Here is a 16534-nt window from a genome sequence, read left to right on the forward strand (position 1 = left end):
ACGCAAGTGTCAAAGCGCGAAGCGCAAGTAACTTTGTGGGCGGGTCTCGGCGCTGTTGCTATTTTCCCGGTGGGATAAATGGCTCTTGCGCCCGGCGCAAATCTAAAATGGGTTGGTCTGAAGTAGCTTCATTATTCATAGGTGTGGTTTGGGCGTAATGTGAAATAAACCAATCAGAGTGTCATCTCCCATTCCCTTTAAGAGCGAGATGCGCTCGCGCCATGGCGGATTGCTATTTACATGGCGTACACGCGATGAGTCAGTTAATATATATGTGTGTGTGTGTATTGGCACGATTGTTCAATTAATTAGCCAATTTCGTTCATCATTATAAGTAGTAATAGGCTGAATTGAAAATAGGTAGCCTAATTCTAATACACGCAATGACTATTCATCATTACATTTTTATATTTATGTACACAATAATATTCTTTTACACTGTAATCCTTTTGTTTTTAATATTTGGCATGTTTGTGTGATGCGCATCCCTGTGTGTTATAAGCAAAGTCAACGCGCACTGTGGACGCGCCCAGAGGCGCAGTTTCTACCAACGCGCTCTAACAAAAAAATATTGCGCCATTGACTTTAGACCAGGTTTGAGTTGGTCTATGGCGCAGTCTATTTTCAGCTCCTTAAAATAGCAATGCGCGGGCAATGCGCCTGAACACACCTCCTTTTTTGCGCTGAACCGCCCAGGGAGCGCAAGTTCATTCACTAGTTTAGCGACGTGCTTCTGTGGAGGGAAAAGCGCGCTTTGCGCGGGTGCAAAATAGGAATGACATATAGGAATGCGTCGGTGTACAATCGGTGTACAAAGTCAATTGCGCTGGGTGCAAGATAGGGCCCTAAGTGTCACAGAGACGAACTCCGTGGTTCCCTCCTCTGACCATCGGAGGGAGCCATCACCAGAATACTGACACACACACACACACTTCACACTACATTTCCCAGCAGCCCGTGCCTTGGACTAATTAAAGGTGCTAAAGAGGATGTTTTGTTTTATACATTTTTGCAATATTACTTGAAACTGTCTTTACTAACTGATAAAAGACTATTTATTATGTGTACTGAAAGGAATAATATTAATATACATCATCTGTGCATGAGGTAGGGCCTTAAAAACATCAGCCAATCGTATACGCGATGATCGCGTAAACGATTGGCCCTCTGGCTTGTTAATCACTGCCGTGACGTTCCTTGTGAGAGACGTGCGCGGATTGGCCCTCTGGCTTGTCAATCACTGCCATGACGTTCCTTGTGCGAGACGAGTGCAGCTGCACGCTCCAGTAACTTTCCACACTCCACAGGCGCCGCATGCAATGTTTTTGTCAGGAGACAGGAGTAACAACTGCAGATTATGAGTTACCTGCGGTGAGTCCGACATATTGAATCCACTTACACGACACAGCGAATGCCGGTGGTAAACACTCGTGTTCCAATACTCGTGCACGCGTTTTGGGAGGCGTTCCCTCGAAAGGAGGGGGGTTGTTCTTACGCATGCGCTCATTTCAAAAACTCACTAACAGTCTTTGGTTTCTCAGTCGACGAAAAGATCCTCTTTATCACCTTTAACTCCCAGCTGACACCCATTACCTGGACTATAAAAGACTGCCACACACTTCAGTGAATTGTGAAGTCTTGTTTTGCCTAGGTGAACATTTCTGAGAATTTGTATCCTGTTTGATTTCCTGTTGCTGATTACATCTGACCCTGTTTCTCGACCCGTTGCTGCCAGCCCTTGATCTCTACCTTGGTTACTGTACTGTGAGCGATATCTGCCTGTCCTGACCCTTTGCCTGTTTTTTGACCACGATTCTGCCTGCCTCTGTTGTTCCTGTTTGCCCCTGCTTGACCCAGCCTGTACGACCACTCTGTTTCTCAATAAAAGCATGCAAATGGATCCCAGTCTGAGTGACGATTCGTTACACTAAGACAGGAAGAGCTAAATAAACTTATCACTACGTCTAAACCAACAACATGTTTATTAGATCCAATACCCACTAAACTACTGAAAGAATTATTACCTGTAGCAGAAGAGCCTCTTCTCAATATTATCAACTCGTCTTTATCTCTAGGTCATGTCCCAAGTCTGTTCAAGCTAGCAGTTATTAAGCCTCTCATTAAGAAACCACAATTAGATTCAAATGTTTTAGCAAATTACAGACCCATTTCAAATCTTCCATTTATGTCTAAAATACTAGAAAAAATTGTGTCAGCTCAATTGTGCTTCTGAAATGATAAAAAAAAAGATATCTATGAAAAATTTCAGTCAGGATTCAGGTTTCATCATAGCACAGAAACTGCGCTCCTTAAAATTACAAACGACTTACTTCTAGCTTCTGACCAAGGCTGTATCTCAATGCTAGTGTTACTTGATCTCAGTGCTGCGTTTGACACTATAGATCATGCAACGTCAACTGGCGGCCCGCGGGCCAAATCCGGCCCGCCAGAGATTTCCATCCAGCCCCCAGAATAATACTGAATTCAGGAATAGCCTTGTAAGAGGAAAAAGTTTAGGGCTGGTCCGAATACCATTTTTTGATGAACATCGACTATTCGAAGCTTCGGAGAGAGGGGCTGAACATATTTTTCTCTCTAATAAAGGCAGGAATCTGTGTCTGTATATCCGTTTGCATTTTTATTATTTCGAGAACCGTTCATCCAATCGACTTCACAGGGGAGTGCAGTGTCGCATTTGGTGCAATATAGATGGACACGCGAGACGCGACACATTCAGAATTAATAAACTTTTAGTAAACTACAGTTAGAGCAGCGCGAGCGGGAAGCGGCGCACCTCACGCGGGCAGGGCTTATGCTCCGAGAACGGACACTGCACTAGTGATATAAAACGCACACACACAGGTCTGTTAAATTAAGCAATACTTTTAAGGTAGTCTAATAATTTTCTGACTAACAAATTGACACAGAAATTTAAACAAAGAAAAACGGAATTAAATTAAATTAAAAACGAGATTAATTTAGATTGATAATAACGGGTAAAAATGCTAATACATTTTGTCTATTATTCTATTTTCCACAATGTCAAAGCAACAAAACACAAGCTCAGACATGCACAAACTCCGCTGTTCTGCGCTCTAGCCAGAGAACACTCCCGTTGCTGGAACACGCGTCGGTTCTATTTCTAGCATGCACGCGTTTTCTGCGTGGCTCGAGCGCGCCTGAGACGCGTGTCTCAGTGTGCAAACTCCAACCTGTTAAATATGGGAGCCGAAATAAAAACGGACACGCCACGCAGCTGAGTCGCTCACGCAGCCAGTGTGTCGCCGGCCTTATTCAAGGGGGAATGAGAACCGTTTTTTATTTTTAATCTAACGAAACAAAAAGCCTTCTGAAAAGTAGCTTGTGCCATAGCCTGCCTTCAGTCAAGAATGACGATAAACGCGTTCTCTCATTGAACATCTTTTATTGTTTCACGTGCTAATTTTTTCACAAATGTCAAAATTTTCCTTGCCTGGGATTTGCGCACAATTGCGTGACAGTGATGGACAGCTTGAAAGCCTCACAAATATGAAACCTAAAATATCGCTATCGCCCCCTGGTGGCTTGCTGCAGTACAGGTAATATGTAAAAAATAACATAAATTTGGAATTAGAATTAGTATATCAAATAATAACATACAGTATTAGGATACAATTCGAATTTTATTTTATATTACGAGTATCTGGCCCTTACAGTGTCTGCAGTGAAAAATTCTGGCCCTTGGACAAATATAGTTGATGACCCCTGCTATAGATCATAAAATACTCCTAGATCGACTACAATATTACATTGGTATTCAGGGACAGGCATTAAGGTGGTTTAGATCGTACCTATCAGACCGTTACCATTTTGTATATTCAAATGGTGAAAAATCTAAAATAACATGGGTAAATTATGGAGTGCTGCAAGGATCTGTGTTAGGCCCCCTGCTATTTTCAATACATTCTGCCACTTGGTGATATTATAAGAAAACATGGAATTAGTTTCCACTGCTATGTCGATGGTACTCAGTTATATATTTCATCACGACCAGATGAAATCTCCAAATTATCCAATCTGACTGTCACGAATACGGCTCCCGCGGCTCTTCCTCCCGGCTGCCGGAGGGAGCCGCCACTGGAATTCTGATTCGTTCTTATTCGGACTACATTACCCATAGGCCCTCATTCCTGGGACTGATTGCACCTACACCTGCACCGCATCACACTCACACTATTTAAGACACACATACACACACGCAGACCGCAAAGATTTGCCGAGGTGATCATTTCTGAGCGTTTTCTGTGGACTGTTATTCTGTTACCGATTGGACTTTTTATCTACCTGTGATTCTCTGCCGCCTACCCTGATCCTTGCCTGTTCCCTGGACTCTGTTTCTGCCTGCCGCCTGCCCTGATCCCTGCTTGTTGTTAGACCCTGATTCATTGCCGCCCGCCACGACCATTGCCTGTCCCTGTTTATGCATCTGCCTAACCCTTGTCTGCACAGTGCTCGTTTTAATAAAAGCTGCAAATGGATCCTCACTCTGTTGACCCATCATTACACTGACAGAGTGTTTTAAAGAAGTAAAACATTGGATGGCTAGTAATTTTCTTCTATTAAATTCAGATAAGACTGAAGTATTACTTATTGGACCAAAAACCTGTAAACAGAATCTCTCAGACTACAATTTACCTGTACAGTTAAAGACCTGGGTGTTATTAGACTGCAAATTGTCCTTTAAAAATCATATTTCATATGATTTTACAAAAACAGCCTCCTTTCACCTCAGAAACATCACTAAGCTATGGAACATGTTATCTGTTTCTGATGCAGAAAAGTTAGTTCATGCATTCATGACCTCTAGACTAGATTACTGTAATGCATTATTAGCTGGTTGTCCTGCATCCACAATAAACAAGCTACAATTAGTACAAAATGCAGCTGCTAGAATTCTTACCAGGTCAAGAAAATATGATCATATAACACCAATTTTATCATCTCTACACTGGTTACCTATTAAAGTCCAAGTGAACCGGAAGTTGCAAACGACTTTTCTCCAGTGCTGTGACATATTTCCAAGTGAAACGGAATATAGAATAGAGGGCAGAGTTTTACTTTAGCACTCCTCCTCTCCATATCTCGCTAGCAGACTAACGGTTGCAGGGGAGTGGTTTACGCGTTTTCAACCCAAGCCGTCAAACTGATGTCATCAGAGAAGGGGCACCGTTGCAGAGGGGAGGAGCATTTTCAGATTTTGATTTAAATATTATGAAGCCAAATAATTTTTTTGTGTGGATTGACTTGCACAGATGAATTGTTCACCACAAAACTAGCAATTTGAGCTAACAAAATAAATAAGGTCAATTTTGATTTCATGTGTACTTTAAGTTTCGTATCAATTATAAAGTATTGCTAATGACCTATAAAGCTCTTAATGGTTTAGCTCCTGTGTACTTAACCGTTCTTCTATCGCCCTACAATCCTTCACGCTCTTTTAGATCACAAAACTCTGGATTTCTGGTTGTACCTAGTATATATAAGTCCACTAAAGGAGGGAGAGCATTTTCACATTTGGCTCCTCAACTCTGGAATAGCCTTTCTGATAATGTTCGGGGCTCAGACTCACCCACCCTGTTCAATCTAAAGATCATCTCATATGCTTGTACTCATATCTTTATCTCCATTTGCTTTTCTGTTTTATCTCAGGATGCTCGTCCCAAGGTGACTAAAGAGTACATCAGCTTCAGTTTGGATTCAGCCTTCTATGAATACTTCAGATGAACAACACCTGCAAGGACTTCAAACGTAAACTCTGGATCAACAGGCACCATTCCAAATGTTGCTATATATCCTAATCATTGTTAACATGTATTCATTACTTCCATGCGCTCATTGTTTCTACCTAAATTAATACATTGTTTAAATTAATACATTGTTAGCTAACTGCATTATTTGCATATGTACATTTCTGAAATTAATAATTTGGACACAGTCAATTCTTACAGTGTGTAAGTGTCCTCAGCTTTTGTCAATTGTGCTCCCTCTTGTTGCGTATCCTCAAGCTGGCAACCCGCTTCTTTGAAGGAGGGGGCAGTGCAAACGATATTTTGAATTTGGACTGCAGTACCTATGTCATTCCTACATAGAGCCCATTTAAGGCTAAAAGTAGCTCCTAACTTGCCAATTTAGGAGAAACAATAATTGGTGTGTCAGTCCTAATTTAGAACCTAATTTTTGCTCTAAAAATATTTTACGGAGCATTTTAGCACTAAAACTAGTTCCTAAGTGTGTGAAAAGTTAGTCAAGAGGTCTTCTAAGTCACTATACGACCATATCACAAACAATCCTAAAATGCTTGTTGCCGGCAATCAGCCTCAGCAATCCACCCAAAGACACTGTAGTTATTACCTAAGATAGGTAATAACTAGATAACAACTAGGTAATAACCAATCTTAGGTAATAACTAGGTAATAACAATCTTAAGTAAAAACTAGGTAATAACAATCTTAGGTAATAACTAGGTAGGTGATAACTAGGTAATAACAATCTTAGATAATAACTAGGTAGGTAATAACTAGGTAATAACAAATCTTAGGTAATAACTAGGTAATAACCAATCTTAGGTAATAACTAGGTAATACCAATCTTAGGTAATAACTAGGTAATAACAATCTAGGAAATAACTAGATAATAACAATCTTAGGTAATAACTAGTAATAACGATCTAGGTAATAACTAGGTAATATACCTAGTTAATATTACTAATACCTAGTTATTACCTACGATTGTTATTACCTAGTTATTACCTAGATTGTTATTACCTAGTTATTACCTAAGATTGTTATTACCTAGTTATTACCTAGATTGTTATTACCTAGTTATTACCTAGTTATTACCTAAGATTGTTATTACCTAGTTATTACCTAGATTGTGCTACCCTGTTGAAAAATATGCTGGTTAGGTATGTTTTGAAGCATGGAAGCTGGTTTATATGCTGGAGCTAGTTGCTTAGGACCAGCACTTGACCAGCCTAAACCAGCTCATGACCAGCTTCAATGCTTCAAAACATACCTAACCAGCATATGCTGTTTTTTTCAACAGAGTACTCCCAAACTTTGTTTAAAAAACATCATTTGTCGCTTGAATTCTGCAATCTCTCGAGATGCAGACATGTAAGAGGCTGACAATTAGCTGAACATACACTTTTTAATTTAATTAGTGACACTGAGCCTACATTTTAAAATCTTTATTTGAAAATGGCAACATGATACCTCATTCTACAATATTTCTATGAATAAATCACTGACAGAGACTCCTCCCCCATCAGCCAATCACTGTGGGCAGAGTTAGTAAGTGTGTTCACATCAGAGCCATAGCAACGAGGTCAACCCCGCCCTTTCTCTCTGTTCTATCCTGATATTACCACAGGTGGGCGCTGTGTGCAATAAAATAACCTTTTTCAGACCAAGGACCCCTTGGAAATTCTTTCAAAATAATAAAAAAAAAAAGTATATATATATATATATATATATAATTTATTTTTTGTCATTTTTGTATGGTGTTGAATTTCTGTGAGAGCATGAAAATAGTCTGAGTAATAGTCAAACAATAGTCTCAACTACAGATGTTCTTGTGTATCTTTTTAGGGTAGCCTCATTACCAGGATTCAAATTATTTCTAGATTTAATTTTGTTTCATTATGAGTCTTTTTTCAGTCGTCCATTAACATATACTGTTCTGAAGGTCAACGCTGTGAAATTTCCTCTCAAAATATCTGGGTGGGGTTAGTTCTTCTTGTTTCAGTATTACGTTGCTCGAGCTACAGCTATTCAGTCACAGAGTTACAGTGATAAAGTTGGGTCTTATTTACAGCATTTTCTGAGCAGTTGTTTTTCTCTGAGCGCATACAATATGCTTCAACATTTCTTTGGACTTGTTTATCTCTTGGCAGTTTCACAGCTTGTGCTTTTCACAGGTTGGTATTTTCACTTTTATTCTCCTGACGCAGTACCTGGAATGAGACAATATATGTTTTAAACTTTACCCTTTACTTTATTGTAGGCTAAATGATAACTTTATTTATTATAACTTTATTTCTGTTATATCTTTGTATCAGAGTTTGGAGTGTTAAATTAATGATGTTAATGTTGATATGTTGGAGTTTGGACTAACCCTGTTCAAATCTTGTCTTGCTACTGAGTTTGTAAAGCTTTTTTGGACTCGCTTTATATTAAGGGCCCTAAACTACTGTGCACTAATATTTAAATTAATAATTTTATACAATGCTCTTATTGTGTACATACATGTTTTACATAGAACTATATATAAAATACCTGCATGTAATTACATCTGTAATTAATTTCTGTAATGACATGTATAATTACACTGTTGACCCTTCCTTTAACCCGTAACCCACCCTTAAACTTACCCACACCACCAAACCTGTCCCGAACCTCACCCGTATCCCGCCTCAACAGCAGCAAGAGTGTTTTGCAAAATTAACACTACAAGTACATTGTACCTAACAATTATATTTAATTATAATATATATATATATATATATATATATATATATATATATATATATATATATATATATATTTTTTTTTTTTTTTTTTTTTATTATATCTATTGTTAGATACAATTTATTATTTTTTATTGTAAGTACATAGTAGATAAAGACACACGATGTTTCATTAACAAAGTTCGTGAGGTTCAAATAAATCTACCCAAACAAAGTTCAAATGATCTACCCAATCGGTACAACTGGAGGCCCCATCGTTCCTCCTGCATCCCTCCACCACACCGACCCCTCACTCTCAGCTCCTATCCCAGCCAGCGATAGGGTACTCTGGCCATATTCTGAGCTCGGAGTCCTCCCCCGGACAACACACCAAAACTGATTATTTGAAGAGTTCATTTGCAAAAACCGATAAACTCCATTTAAAAATCCATTTGCTTTTTTTGTTGCATATCATGATTATGACAATAGATGTGGAACAAGTTGGAGTGCAGGGGTGAAACACGGGATCATTCATCCAGCTATTTTGATTTTGACTTTTAATGAAGAGAACAGTAAGTTTACTGACCACCTAGCTGCACAGTCTTTCTACAAGACTGTGGTTGAACCGGAGATGCAAAGTATGAATGAACACTGATGGTCAAGCATAGGTATTGACTTTGTGCATGTAACTTAGCTTATAGACATATTTAAGTCCGTTTCTGAAGTTTGAATTACAATGTATATGCTCTCAGTCTCTCGGTTTAAATTGTATTGTTAATGGTAATAGTGAGACTAAGTGGTTGGCTTGATTTATGACTTATGATGTATGATTTCATGACCTCAGAAGTTATGCGTAAAATAGTAGGTTTGCCTGAGTTGGTGTAACATCTTATTAGTTGTTGTTGACAAATGTTGGCAAAATGGGGGTGCATCTGGGTGTATGTGTGTCTTTGTGGGTTGTGTATTTTTTTTTGTCTAATTTGTTCATTTGATAGCTTTTTACTATGTTTAATCAAAAGTTACTACTTGTGTAAAATAAAAAATGGTGATAGATAAAGTACTCTCAAATAAAGAGTTAAAAATAGCTCATTTGAATATTTGTAGTTTGAGAAATAAGATACAGGATATTACAGGGATTATGGAAAATAATAATTTGCATATTTTGGCAATATCTTAAATGCATTTAGATGTAATAGAGGACTTCCTTTTGCACTATATAGATGTGACAGAAATATAAACGGAGGAGGAGTGGCTTTTTATGTTCAGGATCAAATACCTGTAAAGACCAGACAGGACTTTGGTTGTATTTTGGTCGAAGTGCTCTGGTTGGAAGTGCAGTTGCCACATTTAAAGCCTATTCTAGTTGGTTGCTGCTATAGGCTACCCAATGCACCAATAGTCTGTTTAGATCAAATCTGTTACATGTTGGATATAGTCTGTGATTCAGATATGGAGATTTATTTATTGATTGGAGTTTGAATAATTGCTCATTGAAAAATAAGTTGCATTCTATAGCCGATACTTGCAATTTGTCACGGTCACAAAGTCAACAAGAATTTTTTATAATGCTGATGGGACAAAAATGGAAACATGCATAGATTTACTTTTTACTAATGCTACAGATTTGTGTTCAAAAGAAATCTCAATTTGTGTTGGCTGTAATGATCATAATTTAATCGCAAAATCCTCAAACCTGGTCAGAAGATAATAATCAAACAGATTTTTAAAAAATTCAATGAGGCTAGTTATTGTGCTGATATTAGAAATATTGAGTGGTCACAAGTCTTAAGGGAAGCAGATCCTGATTTAGCTTTGGAGGTTTTTACAAATTTATTAATGCCAATTGCTGACAAACATGCCCCATTAAGACGAATGACAGTAAGAAATATTGCTTCTCTATGGTTAGATGCTGAACTTAAAGAATATATGAGGAAAGGACATACATTAAAGTTAGAGTCAAGCTTATCAGGGGATAATGGATTATGGGAAAGGTACAAACAATTAAGAAATTTTGTTACAAAGTTAAACAGAACAAAAAAGAAGAACTATTATGAACATAAATTTGAGGAATTAAAATCAAACAGGAATAAATTATGGAATACATTAAACCAATTAACAGGGCGGAGAGATAAATCTGTACCAACATTTTTAGATGTAGGTGATACTTTTTTGACTAAACCTGCTGATATAGCTAATTATTTAGGAGATTACTTTACAAAGAAAGTCCAGAATTTACAAAAAGATATGATTTCACAGGAATACCCTGATTTATCTTTAAAGACAATTAAAGATACAATCATGCTTAATAAATCATGTACATTTAAATTCGACAGAGTAAGTCTTATATAGTAGAAAACATATTAAAGTTAATGAAAGATAAACCTTCTGGTGTTGATGAACTGGATGTCAAGCTATTAAAGATGGTTGCTGATGTGATTACCATGCCTATATGTTATATTATTCATTTAAGTTTAGAAAAATGTGTTTTTCCTGCTAACTGGAAAAAAAGCTACAATTGTGCCTCTTCCTAAAAACAAAAGGTAACATTTCTCTGGGAAAAATAGCAGACCTATAAGTATCCTGCCAATTTTGAGTAAGATTACGGAGAAAATAGTCTATGATCAAATTAATTTGTATTTCTCTAAAAATGGGTTAAATTCACTTTATCAACATGCTTATAAGAAAAGGCACTCTACAACGACAGCCTTAGTTCAGATGACGGATGATTGGTTGCATGAAATTGACGATAGAAAATTAGTTGGTACTATAATGTTAGATCTGAGTGCAGCATTTGATTTAAAGGTCCCGTTTTTCGTGGTTTTTTGAAGCTTTGATTGTGTTTATAGTGTGCAATATAACATGTGTTCATGTTTCGCGTGTAAAAAACACAGTATTTTTCACATAATTTTCTTATCTGTATACCGCTGTTTCCACTGTCATAAAAACGGGCTGATGACTTCCTTGTTCTATGAAGTCCCTCCTTCAGAAATACGTAACGAGTTCTGATTGTGCCAGCGGTTCCTGTGTTGTGATTCGACAGCAGCTTCTGCTCCATCTTTCAAGAATAATCTTTGTGCGAATCCGGCATTAAACTGATTGAGATTGAGGAAGCTGTCCTCAGCAAAATGTGCTGCACATAGTTTTACATGTGGATTATAATTTTCGGGAACTGAGTTAAACATAAATTGTAACCATTGATCTCTAAGTACAGCGTCCCTGGGAAGGCCAAACAAAGGTGATTGGACTGCGGGATGAAAATAACAGCGTTTCGACGACATGGCGACAAACACACTCTACAAACGCAACTCTTGTGTATTCCTGTGGGTGGAGGTTAGTCAAAAAACTGTTTTAGTGACGTCATTAAAGAAGGAAGTAGAGGGATGTAGTCCAAACTGGCCGTTCGATGTAGGCGACTTCTGTTAAATAAAATATCTTGCTTGGCATTGAACTTTGAGCTTTAAAATTTTACAGATTTTATTTATACTCTAACAACAACATTACACACTAACTAAAGTAATTGATTATGATCTATTACTGAAAAAATTAAGTTGTTATGGATTTGAAAAGTGTGCAATCCAATGGATTTATAGCTATCTTACTAATAGGGAGTTTAATGTACTATTTAATGGTAGTTATTCTGAGACAAAGGTTCTGCGTTGCGGGGTGCCTCAAGGGAGTTGCCTCGGACCACTGTTATTTTCTATTTTCATTAATGATCTTCCTTTTTTTTTGGGGTGTGCCACTATTGCCCTATGTGCAGATGACTTGACTATTTTTGTGTCTGATTATGATTCTACCAGACTTAATAATGTATTAAACAATGAACTAAAATTAATTGAAAATTGGATCATAGAAAATAAGTTAATTATTAATGTTGCGAAGAGTAAATGTATGATGTTGGGATCTAATCATCTTTTAAAATATTCCCCTGCTCTGAACTTGTCAGTTGGTGGTCTGATCATTGAACAAGTGGCTGAGGCCAAATTGCTCGGCGTGATTGTGGACAGCAGGTTGACCTGGAACGCTCAGATAAAAACTAATATTGAATAAAATGTAGTTCGCCATTGCAGGAAATGCATACCGATTCGCATACGGAAAACTTTGGTGGAATCAGTAGTTTTGTGTCATCTGGACTATTGTTCCATCATTTGGGCTGCAACTACAGAGAATAATTTAAACAGATTACAGATTGCACAAAATATAGCTTCTCGGCTTGTCCCTTGTGCACACATCAGTTAGCATGGCTTCATGTAAGAAGCAGAATTAATTATTCTCTTATTAAATTCTTAAAAAATATAATTATTACAAAAGCACCTGAAATTATTTATAATAGATTGACTTTCTTCAGTGACGTTCATACTTATTCCACTCGTCAATCAAGTGAAGGGCGTTTCTTGTTACCTGTCTGTCGAACAAATCAACTGCAAAGAACATCGTGTTTTAGAGCAATGGTGGCATGGAACTCGCTCCCAGTGTTTTTGGTTTCAGAGAGTCACAGTGTTAGTTTTTCCAAAAGACTGAGACTGTATTTATTTACTTTGGAGTAATTGTAATTATGTAATTAATAATGACTGCATAATGAGCTATGGCAATTGAAATGTGATTTTATACTATATTGTACTATGAGAGTGGTATTATTTTGTATTTGGATGAGCTTATGTTGTTATTGTTATGTTGTTATGTTTAGTGTATATGTGTTATGTTGTGTTATGTGTGTGTGTGTGTGTGTGTGTGTGTGTGTGTGTGTGTTAGTTATACGATTGAGAAGATGTTGTGTGCACTTCTGTATTTGTCCTCATTGTTGTACTGCTTTGATGTTAATATTTTGGTAAAAATTGTTAAGACCCCAGAAAGAATAGCTACTGCTTAATGGAGTAGCTAATGGGGATCTAAATAATAAACAAATAAACAAATGTGCCTGTAATCCAATTCTTTTGTGCTGCTATTCTGTGCTAAATCCACATCCTTCTCAATGTGTTTAACAGGTACACATGCTGCTGAATGTCCTCTTCAGCTCAACCCACAGAGAGTTTTTGTGAGGTACGGCGGTTCTGTGTCAGTTAACTGTAGCACTTCTATCCCGCATGATGGGATGGGATGGGAAGCCAGTGAGGGAGCAGTGCCCATGAGCAGAGACAATCTGATCACATGGAGAGTGTCAAACCTGAGAGAATGGGACATAGAACCATTCTGCTACATAAACCCTAAAGATGGTGACCAGTGTGCATCATATCTCTCAGTGACTATTTACAGTGAGTTTCTCTGCTATTGATATTGTTATCTTTCATTCTCAGAAATATCTAATGTATGAACATTCATGACTGCAGATATCAGAGTGTGTAAATCTTCCTCCACAGAGACTCCAGACAGTGTGTCCATCAGCCCTGTGAATCACACCGGACCAATGATGGAGAGAAACCAGTATGAGCTTCAGTGTGACGTTCTCAATGTGGCTCCTGTTCAGAATCTCACTGTCAAATGGTACAAAGGACAGACTCTGGTGGATCAAACCACCTTCACTGACACCATCAAGACTCCAGTGAATAAAACAGTCACAATCATGATCCGTCCAGACAGATCTGATGATGGAGTTCAGTACAGGTGTGAAGCAGAGCTGAAACTGGGAGAAGAAGGACCTCAACCTCCTCCTAAAGTCACATCAAAACCTCTCAGTGTTGAAGTTTACTGTAAGTTTATTTTTATTTTCTGAAGGCCCTTCTAGCATAAAGGATGTGCAACTGTCATATTACATCATACAAAGAGTTTTGCAAATTAACTGAGATAATTTGATGAAATTCTACATATTATGAATTGAATTAATATAAATAAAAATGTTTCAGTTGTGAAAATATGTAACTCTATCCTCCTCAGATAAACCAAAACACTCCAATTCAACAGAGACCATCAATATAAGCAAAGAGGTTACACTAAACTGTACAGTAAAGGCAAACCCGGCTCCTACGTACACATGGGACTCAGAACATCTGAAAGAGAAGATCACCTCCTCAGTGCTCACGTCCTCCAAACTCAGTCCAGGAAACTACAGGTGCATCGCCACAAACTCTCAGGGAAGAGACAGCAAAGTGTTCATCGTCAGATCTACAGGTGGGTTAAAAAATTAACTGCACCTCCTCTGTCTGTTCGATAAAATTTGTGTAATTTCCCTTTATATTTGAATATGATTTCATTAATGAATGTTCAATAAGACATTTTGCATTGAATATCTTTTTGTTTAGCTTAGTAGTTTTGCTCTCTTTGAAAATGAGGAAGGAATTCGAGCGCACATTTGTGAAATCTCTGATGATTACTTGAGTCCTTTGTACTGATTTATGACAAAAACTCTTTCTGGATGTCGGGTCAGTGTTTCTTCAGCAGCTCCAGCGCTGCTGCCATTGAAATGACTGAGAGTAAAACCACAGAGTCACTCTTCTGTATCTGTAGACAGGGATTGAGCTTTGAAAACATTGTGTGTTTCTGTTTGTCCCATCATTAACACTGCTCTTCTTCCACAGGTAGTCGTCCCACATTCTGGACTGTTCTCATTTTCTTCCAGTTGCTTTTTGCATTAATGATTGTCATTTAAGAGAGAATTAATTTGCCACAGAATTGTTTTGTTTTTTCTCCAAAATGTGACTAATCTGCATGGAGTCTATAACAATTCTGTAAATTAATGATTTGATATATATGACCAGGGAAACTGTGATTATTGGACATTAAAAAATACCACAATAAAACTGATCTCTAACTGTTCATTTTTTGACATTATTGTTTATAACATCAGTATTATAGTATATTCTAGTCTGATTGTTTGTCACCTTGTAATACCTCATTTAAAGGTATTAAGCATGAATCATTCACTGCACAACACATCTTTTAAATTTCTTGTGTATTTTGTGTGAAGTTCAGTTGTGCCACTTCCTGTAAGATGAGTACAAAGATTGTGAAAGCCGTTTCAACTCTGCAAAAGATGTTTTGGAGAACACAAGAAAATGGTTTTGAACAGCTGAATAGCAGCTTAGCTGCCATAATTTTTTTCTTCAGTGTTAAATGTGAATTTGCTCAGTTAGAATTTGTTGAAGGAAATGAGTATGATTGACAGAGTCACAGTTTCACACTGAGTTTTTACACATAGTCAGAGGGGCGTTGTAAGGTGTTATGGCGTCATATGTGTAGAAGAACGTGTTAATGATCTAACCAGTGTGAAGTGCCATAAGTCTGTGTATCTTTTTGTGACAATCGATGGCTACCTTTTTAAGAGGTTTACATTGTAAGTTCTGTCACTCCAGTCTGGTTTATTCTTGGTTTTGAGACACTCATGTATCTTCTTGTTTTATCGTTCTTGTGTTGTTGTGTTCTATGTGGCACGCGGTTTGTGTTTTCATTGGCCGTGTGCTTTCATGTTATATTTTGAGTGAACACGCGGCTTGTGAGTGTTCACATTAGCTGCGTGTTCATGTCATGTTTTGTTGGAGCACATGGCTTGTGATTGGCTGCGTCCAAAAACTTAAAAATGCTGCCTCCAAGAAGGCATCAAGGCATGTCCAAATCTAATTTTAGCTTCACTTTTTGTCTCCGGAGATACCTTCATCTGATTGATTTTTGAAGGCAGCATAGATTTATCCTTCGCTGCCTCTGATATCCCACAATCCTGTGCTGTCCATTCTGTGAAAAAATAAAGATGGAGTCTGAAAGTTGTGGTTGGTGGTCAGTTTGTGTGTAAATGTACATTTTTGACCAACATTTAACACTTCTGATGTCATTTCTTGTGAGAAATGACTATTGTAGTAATTAAATATTTGTTTAGTCCTCACCAAAGCTCGCTCTGTTTTGCTGTAGATCATTAAAACGAGATTCTTTTGTGCACAAATGCTGCCTGCAAAGTCTTTGCCATTAGACAGTGAGTCAACAAGCTTATCATGTTTGTTTCTATGTACCTTGTGCTCTCCTCTCTATTGTCCAACCCCACACTTCTTGTTATCTGATTATTGGTTTATTTGCCCCACCTGTTCTTCCTTGTTACCCTCCTAATTTGCATATTTATTCTCCCTG

At 37.7% G+C, this 16534-nt stretch overlaps 1 protein-coding gene across 1 annotated transcript; it reads left to right on the forward strand.

The window, feature by feature from the left end:
* Positions 1-7780: 7780 nt before the first annotated feature.
* Positions 7781-15219, forward strand: si:ch211-66e2.3 (uncharacterized protein LOC100141487 homolog). Its single transcript, XM_048191586.1, has 5 exons — positions 7781-7957; positions 13471-13737; positions 13843-14172; positions 14357-14590; positions 14998-15219. Exons 1-5 carry the CDS (start codon positions 7894-7896, stop codon positions 15066-15068), a joined length of 966 nt encoding a protein of 321 aa, XP_048047543.1. The 5' UTR covers positions 7781-7893; the 3' UTR covers positions 15069-15219.
* The last annotated feature ends 1315 nt before the right edge of the window (positions 15220-16534 follow it).

The sequence above is a fragment of the Megalobrama amblycephala genome, linkage group LG1, assembly GCF_018812025.1.
Source record: "Megalobrama amblycephala isolate DHTTF-2021 linkage group LG1, ASM1881202v1, whole genome shotgun sequence".
In the NCBI taxonomy this organism is placed as follows: Eukaryota; Metazoa; Chordata; class Actinopteri; order Cypriniformes; family Xenocyprididae; genus Megalobrama; species Megalobrama amblycephala.